The sequence below is a fragment of the Melanostigma gelatinosum genome (genome assembly GCF_949748355.1).
Source record: "Melanostigma gelatinosum genome assembly, chromosome: 19".
Taxonomy (NCBI): Eukaryota; Metazoa; Chordata; class Actinopteri; order Perciformes; family Zoarcidae; genus Melanostigma; species Melanostigma gelatinosum.
Genome location: NC_136652.1, coordinates 3054191 through 3068596, shown reverse-complemented (window position 1 = coordinate 3068596; position 14406 = coordinate 3054191). Strand labels below are relative to the sequence as shown.

The 14406-nt window shown below is 43.6% G+C and overlaps 1 protein-coding gene across 6 annotated transcripts in view; it reads right to left on the bottom strand.

Annotated features, from left to right (window-relative positions):
• fam49a (family with sequence similarity 49 member A) overlaps window positions 1–14406 on the bottom strand; it is a 40837-nt gene that overhangs the window by 13562 nt on the left and 12869 nt on the right. For 2 of the 6 annotated variants that reach the window (XM_079290498.1, XM_079290502.1), the window contains exons 2-3: window positions 9058–9113; window positions 1202–1281 (exon numbers count right to left, since the gene is read on the bottom strand). The exons of 1 other annotated variant lie outside the window; for it this stretch is intronic. In XM_079290498.1, coding sequence (XP_079146624.1) covers window positions 1202–1274 — 73 coding nt within the window. In that variant the 5' untranslated portion in view covers window positions 1275–1281; window positions 9058–9113. Of the gene's footprint in view, window positions 1–1201; window positions 1282–1572; window positions 1653–9057; window positions 9114–14406 lie in introns of all 6 variants that reach the window. 3 more of the 6 variants (XM_079290499.1, XM_079290501.1, XM_079290500.1) reach the window with 3 other exon arrangements.

The following is a 14406-nucleotide window of genomic DNA, read 5'->3' as shown; positions in this document are numbered from 1 at the left end:
CAGTCTTAGCTTTAGCAGGTACAGCATCAGTCCGTCACCAAAGCGTGACGCCAGAGGGACGTCTTCTATTTCAAAAACAAACTCCAGACCTCATGAGTCCACTACACTGAGAAGACTGGAGTCGTCTAGAAAACAATGAAGCACTCTGCTGTAGACCGAGTGGCTCCAAACCAGTTTCATGAGTTTTCAAGTATCCATAATGGAACTGAATCCGCTGGAGCGGGATGCATTTACTGCAACCTGCTACACTAAACGATAAACCAATTAAAATGTCATCTACTAATTGTACTAGAATATGAACTCTCTGCCGTGTCTGCAACCAACAGAGAGGCACGCTGTTCTCTCCCATATGTCCTGTCTGGTTACAACAGGAACAGTGAACTGCAACGCCACATCTCTCCCGTTAGCTCGGTTTGCCTCAGTGTTCAGCACATATTTTGATATCGTGGCAGTCGATGTAAGGTCTAAAACACAAGAAATGATCACGATGCTTCTGCTACAGATTCTCAGGTAACAAGCTCTGCCCATCATGACCACAGAGAGAAGACCAGCGGCTCTAAACACAGAGCATCTGTGACATTACAACATTTCAGAACCCATCACCTCCTCTTCGCTGAATAAACGGAGCCCGAGGTCGGCTACGTGGTGAGAGTGGCACTGTGGAGGCCATTGTGTTTAGGAAAGAGACCAACGCTGATGTATTTGTTCTATGCGAGCATCAGGAAGCAGAGCAGTAATGTAGTCGATGTAATATTCTACTGCAGGGCTGGAGGAACGTTTTCCATCTCTTATATATTGAACCAACGCTGACTACATAATGAAATAATAACTACTGAACGGATTATGTAGGAAGAGAAACAAGGCTTAATGGCGCGGATGATAATGAGTTAGTGATTACATTAGGGCACATATGCATTTGTGAAAGGTGTCCTACTATCAGTGCACATACAGGGGCATGCATGCAGATGACTTAGTCAAAGCAGACGTCAGAGGTCAAGGGTCAGCTCCATTCTTCTTCAGCGTGGCTGAATGATTTCAAAAACATGCTGCAATGAATCAGGACTTATAATACATGCAAAGGGTGACAGTGCAATAGCTGGATGGGCTGACCCCTGACCAGTCAGAGCAGCTACTGAGAGGTCAAAGACAAATGACTCGGGGGTTAAGAGGGGCCTAGCAGGACAGGTAAAGCTGTGCTCACTTTCAAAGTCAAGGAAAAAGTTTGGCCCCTGCTCGAGCTCTGTGCAAGTGAGCACTTTTAACAGATTCCCCATTTGGTTTCTGCAAGAGAGGAAATACAAGAAAGAGAAAGGAAGGAAAGTACGCGTGGTGTTAACAAGTCATCAATAAGTTATTTGAACAAAGAAGGCAGATCAGAGCTGAGAGAGCAGGAGGTCGTGACCGAGTGAGAGGAGATGGAGGGAGGGGGGGGGGGGGAGAGGAGCAGAAGCAGACTCATCGAGGCATGGTCATCGGGGGCAGAGACCTGCTGACAGAAAAGAAACAAACCCCCCACATCTCTTTCTCCATCCATCTCTTTCTCCCTTTGTTCCACTCCTCGGCCAGACTTACTTTCAAAGTCCAGGAAAAAGTGCGGATAGTTCTCTATATCCCTTGTTAGGACTTTTAGCAGGTTACCCATCCCAGCAAACCTGATGGTAGAATACAGCAGTGAAAATCAAGACAGGAGAAAAGATACATTACATGTGTGGTCAACTGTGTATTTGATGTGGCAGAGACATTCATCCATGTGTGACTCATTCAATAGAATTCTGATGAATTTCCTAATTGAGTAGTTAGAGTTCGTGCTCCATAGTAGACAACGATGGGCGACCTGGAGCATTGTAAGGCAACACAGAGGAAGCACTCAGCCAACTTAAACAGGTGTCACAGACAGCTGAGGCTTTCACTTGCAGAACGTGTTGTGATTTAGATGCAAACATCTGCATGTATGAGAAGTATTTAATGAAAAAGTATTCAATCTAGATCCCTGTGTGTCTGACTACTCATTGTGAGCATTTACTTTGCATAAGACAAGTAACATTTTCTCAGATGCAAGTCACAGCAGTGCTGAAAGTCGGGTTTCTCATTCATTTTTCACATTCAACAAAAAAAAAATATCGAAAATGTGCCATCAAAGTTCACAGTATTGATGTATTCTCTTCAAATTCCTTGTTTCCACTTCAGTTCACGTCACAGAAGAGGAAACAGTGTATCCGAGAAAGAAGAAGAAAACTGAGTTTTAGGTAAAATGACTTAAATGATTCAGTTTGGTTGATTATTTTGTCTGTCGATCTGCTGATGTATTGTTTGAGCTCTACAATTGTCTTCAATCAATGACCTCATCTTTTAAACTGCTGTCATTTCACAGAACTTAAACCAAAAGGGAAACGGTATTTCTAACCGTGTGTTTTCATAAGAAAGAATTGAGTCTCTGCCTTCACATTGTGCACGTGTGTGTGCGTTTCCTGGTCAGTGAAGAGGCTGACAAAGCAAAAAGTCCTCCCACCCTCGTTGCACAAAACTCTGAGGTTCTGAACCAACTTCCCTGCTGCTTTGGATTCCTCTCAAACGTGGCCGGACACAGGGGAAGTCGTCCTAAATGGCAGCTACGCTCCATAAAGGTTTTATTGGACGCAGGAGGCAGAAGCTAGGTGGTAATTTAACAGGGAAAGGTCGACCTCTTCAGCCATGGAGGGAGTAATCCCAGCAGGCCTCACACTCCTACAGCTTAATGTGAGGAGACGTCACAGCCCACCATGGGCATGCTTATTGGGAAGAGTAAGACCTTGTTGGGTTGAAAAGATTTAATCAGATGTTGCGTTCATGCAGGCTGGGAAATAAAACTTGGTATCTGAAAAACAGAAAAAGCAGATGCACTCTAAAATCGGACTTTTTGTCTTTAACAGCTTCTGTGGTTTGGAGTCTACAAAGGACATGAAGTTACAGATTCATACTGTATGAAGAAGCTATGAGGGCAGAGTCGTATCTTCTCACACACACATCCAACCTCTCCAGGACTTCACCAGTGGTGTGACGAGACAACAAAAGAGACACTGTGCTGCAGCGTGCACATGATGATCACACTGCATTTTTACACACAGCCTCCGGCAAGCTGTCGACTATTTTCAACCATGTAAACCATTCCTCTTCTTGCACTGCTCGTGTATGCATACGAGTGGCAGCGGGAACACAGTTCCTACGGTCACAGCTTTGCGTCTGGAGAAATGATTCAATTTGAATATTATTAGAATGTGTCTGATGACTTTCCTGCGGTGGTGGTTGAAACACGAGGTTGCACCAGAAGGGGGCAGTGCTGGTTGACGTTACGTTTCACTAACAGGGATTGGAGTTGTGCTGAAATGCGGTCATGTTGGTACATGTGCCTCAGCAGTCCACCCTTCCTTTTCTAGAATAACCGTGACCTGCGGCTACAACAAGTTCCTCAGCAGACCTGCGGCTACAACAAGTTCCTCAGCAGACTCCCTCTCCTTCATCTCCAGCAGAGCTCAGGTAGCAGCTAACCACTAGCAGAGCCACTTCACTAATTCACTCATTTATGTTTGCGTTGTAGGAGTGTGTGCACAATTAACATAGCTAGCAAGCCCAGGTATTAGTTTGAGAACACTGTGGAGTGCATGTGATTGTGGTGATGCCACTCAAAATGTAGCAGCATTGCATTCTGGTACGCGAAAGGCTCCTGTTAATGGCGAAAGCGGTGATTCAGAGCAACACTTTGACCCAAACTGATCCGTCTCCAGATCCAGTGAAGAATAGGCAATACTGCAGCTCACAGACCTGACTCACTAATACTTTTAACCAGAATTCTAATCGAGTAAAACTCCCAATACACATGCACACTCAAGCTCCGATTATGTCCTGTGACAGTTAAACCCCCCCCCCCCCTCAGGTAAACAAACCAGCTCCACCAGCAGCTCTCTCTATTTCGTGTTTCTCCAGAAGCCAAAGAGGAAATGAAAAAGATGAGCTTTAGATTAGATTAACCCATTAGATTCCTGCTCTCCTCATCAACATGCCATTAAACCAATTGTGTCTGGCAGGAGTACAGATTGTTTGCTTTGACCTGACACAGTGAATAGACAGACATTTTCCCATGCAAAGGAAAGAACAGGTGAAGCTAACAGTAGTGCACCGGATCATAACACGGATCAGAGTCACAGATTGGATCACAGATCGGATCAGCACAAAAGAAAAAAGAGAGTAAATATAACTTTAACAGATCCCTGATCACGTGAGATACTAAATGCCAATCATTGTATTTTTGTGGATTAGTAGTTTTAATGATGTATTACAATCTGCTTAGAGCGAGTGTAAACAAGTCATAATTCATCTCTAACATCTATTTATGTTGTTTGAAAACATCTCCTTCAAACTGCTGGATTCATTCAAGTTTCTCACAAACACTACATTTTACAGATTACATGTGAACACATCATGATAACGTTATAATTTACCTTCGCCCAGTTCTCATTTTCACTGAGCAGAGCCTGAACGCATCATAATGTAAGTGAACAGAACCTTCGTCCTCCTGTCAGTGTAAACTCTGATGGCTTGTTTGGTTGTTCAGTGTAACATTATCAGATCGGTGACTAGAAGAGCATGAATGCTGATGTCCTGATCGCATATTTAACTGAACATCGGAAGATAACGCTCGTCAGTAGAACTTGGTGTAATGTGTGATTGAATGAATACAAACTACAGTCGGCTAAACCACAAGTGTATCAGACGTGTTTATCCGTTGCTTCACACAACAGATGCACTCATTTAATCAATGCCTCTGCTTATCATCTCCTGGCACAGATAATGAGCAGACTTAAAGCCACAATGATGGTCTACTCTATCTGAATGGCTCAACGTACATCACCTGACCCGGCTTCAAAAGCCTCCTCTGGACCCGGGTTGTACACAGGTCAGGAGATGGGATGGGTATTTCATTTAATCCTATTAAGGACTTTCAAATACTGACTCGACAGAAAAAGAGCGAGAGAACCAGAGAGCCCAGGAGTGACAAAGCATGAGAGTGTGCACATACAGATGAAAGTTAATTTCATTTGGGACTTGTGTAATGAAGGTCTGTTGAATTGAATGGTTCAGCGGTGAGGTGTATGGGACGACAGTTGCAGACTAAAGTCTTTGGATGGAATCTACAGTTCAAGGTAACCCGCATCATTGTACAAGCAACAGGTGAGCCGCTCCGTATCACAAACCCTTTCAGCCGAGGTGAGGAGCAGCACAACGAACGTAGAAGGAAGAGCGCCACAGAACCAGAAAGCAATCCGTTACATGTCACCAGCCAGCCTTCACACCAGACAGGGAAACAGAAACTACACTCGGAATTTTCTCGTCTGCTCGGTTCCTCTTTCACAACCACCATCTCTATGGCCTGGACTGAAAGTGTGGAAACTTCGACTTTCCCCTTCCCTGTAGTATTTACCATCAGCTGACGTGCGTTGATTTAACATCTGTATGTAGTGTGCCATGTAAAGGGATGCTTTTGTGAAGAATGTGCTGAGGGTGCTACCACAAACTACACATCTTTCTCTTTATAACCCTGTTGACGGGAAGGTCCTGATATATATAAAGAAGTCGTACTGAGACCTCTCTCCATCCATTTTGTAGAATAAAGTAAAGTTTAAAACCCCTCCAGTCGACCAAATGGTGTTCAAGCTAAAATACTTTATATTACTCTGTCAGTCAGCTTGCCGGTCTTGGTCTAGCATCAGTGACTGCAGTGACTCAAACTGTCCTCCTTTAACCTCAATTTAAACATTTCTCCTGCATCAAAACACGTTTGTGAAAGCAGTCTCCGTTATAAATACAGCTAGCTCGAGGCAGCGACACCAGTGCCACGTTTAAATTGACCTTCCCTGCTCTGTGAAACAACTGCTGTTACAAACTAAATCATTTGTAGAGCGGTGAATTCATTTAGCATTTAGTTTTACTACAAGGATTCATATTTGTCTTTTACATGGAAAGTGGGAAAAAAGTCTGACAAATACAATCGTCCCATGTGAACAGCACTCTCACGTCTAATAGTGCGTTGGTGCTTTTAACCTTCAACCTTCAACCATCAACAGGGACAGACAAGCATCCAAATGATCAAATGCATGAAAATAGGATTCATTTCAATCAGTGGGATCCATGTTTCATGCAAGTCCTTGATTAAAGGAACCCTGTGGAGGTTTCTACGTTGTTTTGTAAATAGAAAGCAGGTTCACATCACTGGTGTCACGATGCTCCCACTTTCAACAGTTGGTTGTAATGTGGAGAAACGCAGCAGCACAAAGGCAGCAAAGAAGAAGACGTGAACGTTCTTCTCTTTGTTTACGAGAAAACTCTGCAGGGCATTTTCTTCTGCCAAAGACGAACCAGAGCCAGAACTGTCCTAGCCAACAGAAACACCTGCAGCTGTTCTCCTAAAAGCATCCATCATTTCATGACACTTCAGGACATACAGCTAGACATGCTATGATGGTGTTTCTCACCTCATCCGGACAACTTTGCTCAATGATGCTGTATTAACAATCATTTTAATTTGCCAGTAACACAACGTATGAGCAGATCACAGCTCTTTTCCATAGGAATGCTTTATCCTCAGAGTCAGATTCATGTCTGGGAGGAAAGCTCGTCAATTTGCTGAATCATGTTTCATCATGTGTCGTTGGCATCGGCAGTGTTTGTCAAATACGGATTATGAAAGTTGCTTGAATGTTACTTCAATTCAGTCATTTCACTTTGACATTTACAGAATGCCGTGACTAATTGGATTTTTGCTCTTTCCACATATAACGAGGGCAAGTTAACGGTGTTTTTAATTGTCACTTGTTCGGACAAACTTGTATCAGACTTCAACAGCGTGACATGATATCTTTCTCCTGAACAGCGCTAAACACAAACAGTTCAACAGCCTTCAAGGGAGAAAGTTTTGTACTTATACTAAAGTTCAGGCCGATCCCCACTGTCTTCATCTAAACCAGCGGTTCCCAAACTTTTTAGACCGCGCACCCCCTTCTACATCCCGACCGGTTTCGCGCACCCCCCCCCCCCCTTAATAAAAAAGAAAAAAAGAAGCAACAGAGCCTTTTAAGCCTTCATAGCCGCATAAGAATCGGACCAATGAGAGAACAGTTTGCTCGCGCGTGGCATTTGTTGACAAGATTTAGTCCGCTGTTAAATGTTGCAGTGTGAACACAAACCGAACAAAGGAGCAACTGCAACAAAGCAAACGAACTGAAGGTGTGAAAACGCCCTGAAACACTGCAACAAAGTTTCAATAACTTTCAGTGACACAAGGCGTCACTTTTAAAGAGCAATACGGATGCAAGCACACACGCACAGGCTCAGAGGCAGATTATCACATTTAATTTACAATTAATGACAGACTAATGTAGCCAGGATGTCTTCGGACAAAGCATCGATGCGGCGCGACACAGTGTTGTTGGACACCGGGATCATGTCCAACTTTTTTGCTTCTTTCTCCCCAATCATACATTCCACCATCTCTCTGGCAGCTGGCGAGCTCACGTCTTCGGCGATTGTGTGCGGTAGCCCCTTTCTCACTATTCTGTAACCAGATATGAAGCCCGTAGTGCGTCATTTATAGACCCAACACATGAATGAGACTCCAGTTGTTTTTGGCTGTTTTGTAACTCCTCCAATTTCGATATAAACAATGTAAGGGGCTTTTGACTTGCACTGGCATGCTTGGTGTTCAGGTGGCGACGTAAATAAGAGCTTCAGACTGTTAGCCAGAACCTCGCTGCACACCACGCACTGTGGCTTTGGGGAATCTGCGTTGCCAATCCAAGTGAAGCCCAGACACACATACTTTTCATCATATTTCCTCTTTTTTTTCCCAGTCTGATGCTCACTCTCGTTTCCTCTTTTTTCACCTTGACTCCGCGATGGGCCGATGTGCTCCCGATTTGTCTGTGCTATCCCTTCCTCCTTTTCGGTCTCCTCCGTCTCATCTTCCTCTGACTCTGGCTCGATTTCTTCTCCCGGTCTCTCCCCAACGCACCTCTCCGTTCCCCTCGCCTCCGATTCCTCTCTCTCTCTCTGTCCCTCTCCTCTTTTACGACTGATAGCTTCAGATGTCCCACCTGACAGTTTTTCAATTAAAATTACATTTTTTTTTAATATTTAATATTATTACACCATCAGACCGCCATTACACTTTTCCTCTCGCGCACCCCCTAGAGCAGGGGTGTCAAACTCATTTTCACTCTGGGGCCACATCAGCATCACGGTCGCCCTCAAAGGGCCGGTTGTAAATGTAACTACTCCTAACATATTTAGTTTAGTTTCCCGGGATATCTGTGACTTCCACAACACGTACTAAGCAGAAATAGGTTATTTTTTCCATGGTTAATGGCGGACAGTTGAACGGCTTTCAGGGCGATAAGCCCCGCCCCCTCTCCGACGCGTCCAGTGCGAATGAACACAAATAGCCCCCGGTGAGACCGGCGGCGCGAATGGCTCAACTCAAAGTTTTTTTATACTCAAACATCTCCGCTCGATGTGAACTTTGAATTGGAACAGTACTTGGGCTGAGACTGATGACGTTTCACAAGTCCACGAGTTTACAAGTCCAGAGAAGTACGCATGTTGAGAAAGGCACGATCACTTGTTGGAAATCCTCTTTATGGGTTGTTGCATCTCCTGTCCACCTGTTGTGATAGTTTTAATGTCGGCACACAGACAACATGCTATCTCATCACTTCGACTTTCTATCTCATAATTTCGACCATGGGGATATTTTTATTTTCACATCTAACTTTTAATTTTTGTAAAAAAAAAAATAATAATAAAAAAAATAATGCTGGCGGATTCGCGGGCCACATAAAATGACGTGGCGGGCCGGATGCGGTCCGCGGGCCGTATGTTTGACACCCCTGCCCTAGAGGCAGCTCGCGCACCCCACTTTGGGAATCCCTGATCTAAACAACAGCGCTGGTGCTGGGCTGATGTGTGGTCGTACTCAAACATGACTACACTAGCTTTTATAAGTGTGTGTGTGTGTGTGAGTCGTATCACCTTCTCTGGTGGAGGAGCTCGGGTTGCTGTCTATATCATCCGCTTTCTCTTTGTCTCTGGAAGAAGGGAAGAGAAGGAATCTGGGTTCAAATCTATTTGGACTGAGAGGAAATACAAACAATCTCACAGACAGCATGATAGAAACGTGTGTGTCTGCGTCCACGTTACATCTGCTCATCAGACAGGTAGAGTATCGACTCTACACATTAACAGACTTCCCTTTTCCTCCTGACATACAGCAAACACATACAGCCCTCCAGATCACTAAACACACTGAATTATTCAACAGCGACATCTACACCCTCGTCTGTTATAGGCAAAATAAAGCTGATGAAGGCTGTCTGCTGCATGCTCATTGGAGGATTAAATGTCCTGTGACGAGCTGCAGCTGCTAATGGTCACTAGGACACACTGTACAGGGTGACAGCAGAGGAGAAAGAAATAGATGGCACTGTTGCACTCTGACAAACAGAAGGCAGTGCTCGTCCAATGTGACATGAAGAACCCAGCTGAATCTCTGCAACACATAATTAGGGCCCGAGCACCGACGTAGTCGGAGCGGAGGACCTATTGAAACCGTAATGTTTATTCTTATTCTAAGTGTTTCGTCGCAAAAAGGAGGTGCTTGGGATATTGGTAATGTTGTGAAATTTGGCGCGCAAGCCAGAATTTGCGGGGGGGGTGTAGACTCCTAAAAAATAAACATGTTTTTCAGGAAACATCAATAGAGAGCCAGAATGGAATTTTCCAGTGACCCCACAGGAATAACACGCATAATGATAATAATCATGATGATAATACAGGCCCATTCTGAGCAATATGACTGTAGTAAGGGTGATTTCCCCCTAACAATCTATTGAACAATAGTTCAAGTATAACATGAAATATCTTTTTGCTAACCAGACTTCGAGCAAGTTATCTAATGTATTAGCTGAAATATAAAAGAGAACCGTGTATGTCAGGCAGTATGCGTCACCTTTTCCTCTCAGATAACATGTTGGATCAAACCTCACATTTAAAGTCAGTTCTCACCTGCTCTCTGCCTGAAATGTTCTTTGACCTCGAACTAAATGTTGACCGCCCACAAACATCAGTGTTTTCATCACATGACTTCAGTGTCCTCTCATATGGTTGTGGATGAGATAACATTTCTATTACATATCAGTGCATTTAGCCATTTGGCAGCCAGGGTCCTAAGAATCTAACTTTGGTGGCTTTACCTCATCTCAAAGTATCGACAACTTAATCTTGATCTAAAAAATGTAATTACATTTATTCTCTAGCAACCGCATTCAGTCTTTGAGTGCACATCGTCTCTTTTGTGGACAGTATGATGGCAGTTTGTGATGCGTGTCTAACATGCCCATTCTTCACTCTGGGTAATGAAGGCAAAGGAGAAAGTCTCATCCTCTGACCCGAGGCCCTGTACAAACACTCACACACGAGATGCACAAGGATATTAACTGTGCATTTCATGCACAACCACACGCTCCGGCTGCAAGGCTGTGTCTAAAGCTATCTGTTTCCATGGTGACAGCAGAGCCGTCCGTTAAAAACAGGGGAAAAGTGCAGGGGGAGAAGAAGAAAAACACCCCTAAAAAAAGAGCTGACCATCCAAACAAAATCTAAAGAAAGAGAGCACCATTATTGTGACAGTGCCTCCGCGATGCTCAAGGGAATGAACTGGGATGAGAGAAAGTTCAATGATTAAAGTAGATCTGAAGTGGCTCTATTTGAGGCGCATGATTAACATGAAAGGTGCCAGTGCCCAGTGAATGTCCTACTCCAAAGACTCCATCTCCCACAGTCCTCTGGGTTCAATGGACCACAGTAGTGAACGTTCACGAGCCCCTCTTATCTGCCTCCGATACCAGCTGGGCTTCCACTCAGTGTTTACATGCCCAACAAACGCTCAAACCACTCATTTAATCAGAAAGAACATATGACATAATGGAGTGCAAATATATCCAACACAGTCTGAAGTGTGGCTGTCCTAAAGCCACAACCACAGTCTGTAAACGTGACATATTTGAAGCTTTCTTCATGTGTTAAGTGCTCTTCTAGCTCTAATGTGCATCCTGTTACTGGGAAATGTGGTGACTGCCAGGCGTATCTAACGTTGATTGCCATTCAACCTGAAATGACTCACATTTGTAAATGCCTGTGTGGCTGTGATTTACGGTAGCAACCGGAATTACTGGAGAATGAGTCTCTGTCTCTGCTGAGTCTCAGTAACTGTCCTGATGTACACCCAGCAAAGGAGGCTGCATGGGCAAACAGTGACTACTGCTGGGCAACTAACACTAACACAGGCTTCCCACTGTTCAAGACATCATTTTCATATTCCACGAGTTCTCCAGTGTTGATCAAGCTGCTGTGACAGACAGGGACCGCACCATACATTCAGATGTTCCTCTCTGTACGAGTCTGACGTTAACTTCTCTATTTAGTCTCCTACATGCTTAGAATTTACGACTAAATGATCATCGGATAATATAATAATAAAAACTACAACATTGCCACAACATAACAGCCTATTGTAAATACTCTGGTCCATAAACTACCACGTGAACGTTAATATGATCCTGACCTTAACTTAGCTCTTAGGAGCCCATTCTCAGCTAAGACTATGTTGAAATCATTTCCAGGACATTTTACTTTTGTCTTGGGTTTGTTTTGTTATTTGTTGCGTGGGGAACCCTGGGACGTTATGTCCCAGGGTTCCCCACGTGTTCCCCAAATGTTAAGCATTTTCACATATCCTGTTGACACCTAACAGGATATGTGCTTCACACAACTATGACCGGCCATTAAAAAAAAAAAAGACCAACACCTCCGACAACAAAAAGAAAAATGGTGGATATTACTGCAGGGCTATTGGATTGTTTGGTGTGACTTCACATTTTCTCCCTGCAGTCATCAGTCAGTGTAACGGAGCAGTTCAGTGAAGAAACATCCTGAGTATTGCCGCTCGCAGTGATGGAAGAGTGACGAGCATTTGTCAAGGTCCACACGACCGTACTCAGAAAACTGGCTCCAAGAAAAGACCAAACCAAACTGTGGTTCCTGACTTTACAGTGAGACGCATACTGCAGTCGGTCAAAACATCTTTCTTGTCCTGAGGGGAGGAACAGGCACTGACCCACTTTAGATGAAGAACCTTTGTTTTCTTAATGCTACATTTAAGTTTCCACAATCAAAATGAGCCATAATTCAGATTGAGCCTGGGCTACAAATATGAGAAGCATCCCTGAGTGCAGAGGTTAGACAGAAAACAGAACCTTTGGTTTTGTACAGACCACAGCTATGTTTGAGCTCATTACAGTCATTGCTTTGCTTTTCTCCTCAATCTTGACTTTTTTTACTGGTCAAGTAATGCACTCACTAATCTTAAATCAACCAACAGGTAACATTGATAGTTGCTAGTTTTCTCATCGACTCCCCCCCCCCCCCCATGTGATACAACCATGCACAACTGCAAACATAAATACTTTAATAGAAGATAGACATTTTCAAGGGATTTTCTCTCATTGGATACTTTAAAATATTAGATTTAAAAACTATGAAAATCTTCAATTAAATACAGCTATTCGCATTCCAAATAATGTATTCGTGAATAATCACCCAGTGTGTGGGATTAGTATGCACAATACAAACAAATGTATATCATTAATTTATAAGCACATATTACTTATTTGCTTCCATAACTTTATTCCAGAAAATGAATGATCAAACTCTACTCTGTTGGTTTTTCAGGGCGTTTATCACTCAAATATCCTAATTCAGGGCTCAGCATTGAGCTTCTTCAGCCACACGCCAACGTTTCCACATGGGTTTGGACTTTTTGTGAAAATGTGTATTTGTTTTGTTTGCATTAAACGAGCATTCCGAGTCAGATCAGCTGCTGCTGCTCCATTACATCCTCCGTAACCGTGGCACAAAGCCTGGATGGCGTGACAGCTGTTGACGTTCACAGACATCCAGGATTCAACCTGCAAATCAATTATTTACATAGATGAGCATCATCTCCACCACACATTCCCAACACTGCTCCAGGTCACGCAACGGGAGTGGATGTGCAAATGTGTGAGCGAGTAGAGTAAGCAGACATAGCTGAGACTACTGGACGATCTGCCTCTAAGGGCTCAAACAAGGGTGAACACTCAATGGAGGTTCAATGGGCTGGAAGACTGCAACCCTCCCGTGAGTAAATGAATGTGCGTGCGTGTTTGTGACAACTCTGGAGCTTCTTTCTTCCATTCTGCATGGCAACAGCTGATGAATGGAAGATGGATTCAGAACCCACCAGTGAGCTCTGGGTTTGGGGATTTTCAGGGGGGGTGGAGGCGAAACAGGGACATCACTAACTATTAACATTCATTCTTTTGACAGCGCTGTATGGAAGCAAGTGCCCACATTGACTTTGCATTGATTTTACAACATGAAAATCCTGTGACAGTGATGCACGTAACTCAAATGAAAAACAGGAAGCGCTAGAATTCACACTGCACCACACTAAAACCTTTCATTCAGGACTGACGCTCCGTTGAACAGGAAATGCGTCTGTCTTCTCGCCCTCTGCACACCAAAAAGAAAGAGAAGAAAAACTCAAGTGTGGGAACCGTGTTCGGTGGTTTTATCTCATGCAGGTAGAGCTGCACAGCTTCGTATGAGCTACTGCCATCTCATTATTACAAAGCTTGTAAACAGTGCAGTTCCTCTTCACTAGAGATCTCTAGAAAGTCTGCTGTGGTCGAGTCTAACTGCTGCTCTGAAATGATGAAAGTTAAGTGTTTTGTTCCCTCAAATTAAATAAAAAATAAATTAAAAAAAATAAATCATTTGAATTGTGTGCTTTTATGGCAAATAATCGCTACAGAGGACAATAAGGTAAAAGGATAGGTATCAGTTTGTCCAAATCCCTGTTGATTTGATGTATTTTGGACAAGTACGTTTGGCTATCGGGGAAGTAAAATAACTACGTTTTTAGAAATTGGAAAAGCTTAATGTGAGGACCTGCCCACAATCAGTTGATTGTGGTGAATTTCCATTATTGGGATAATCGTTAGTGACGAAAAAAAATGCTGCCTAGCTCGCCATCACGGTAGAGAAGTGAAAAATAGAGCTTGATTTAAAAAGGTATTTATGCAGCTTTGTCCGTTTGTGTTTGTAAACTAACCAATGAAAGTAGTCCCGCCCCCCCGAGTCGACAACAGAGAGAGAGCGCTGTGGCCGAATGATGGGGAGTAAAATAAGGAGAGAGCGGCGTTAGCAACAACAAAGCAGTGAAATCATTTGTTGTTTGGCCTCTCTGCTGTACTTGCATATATATATGTGTGTGTGTGTGTG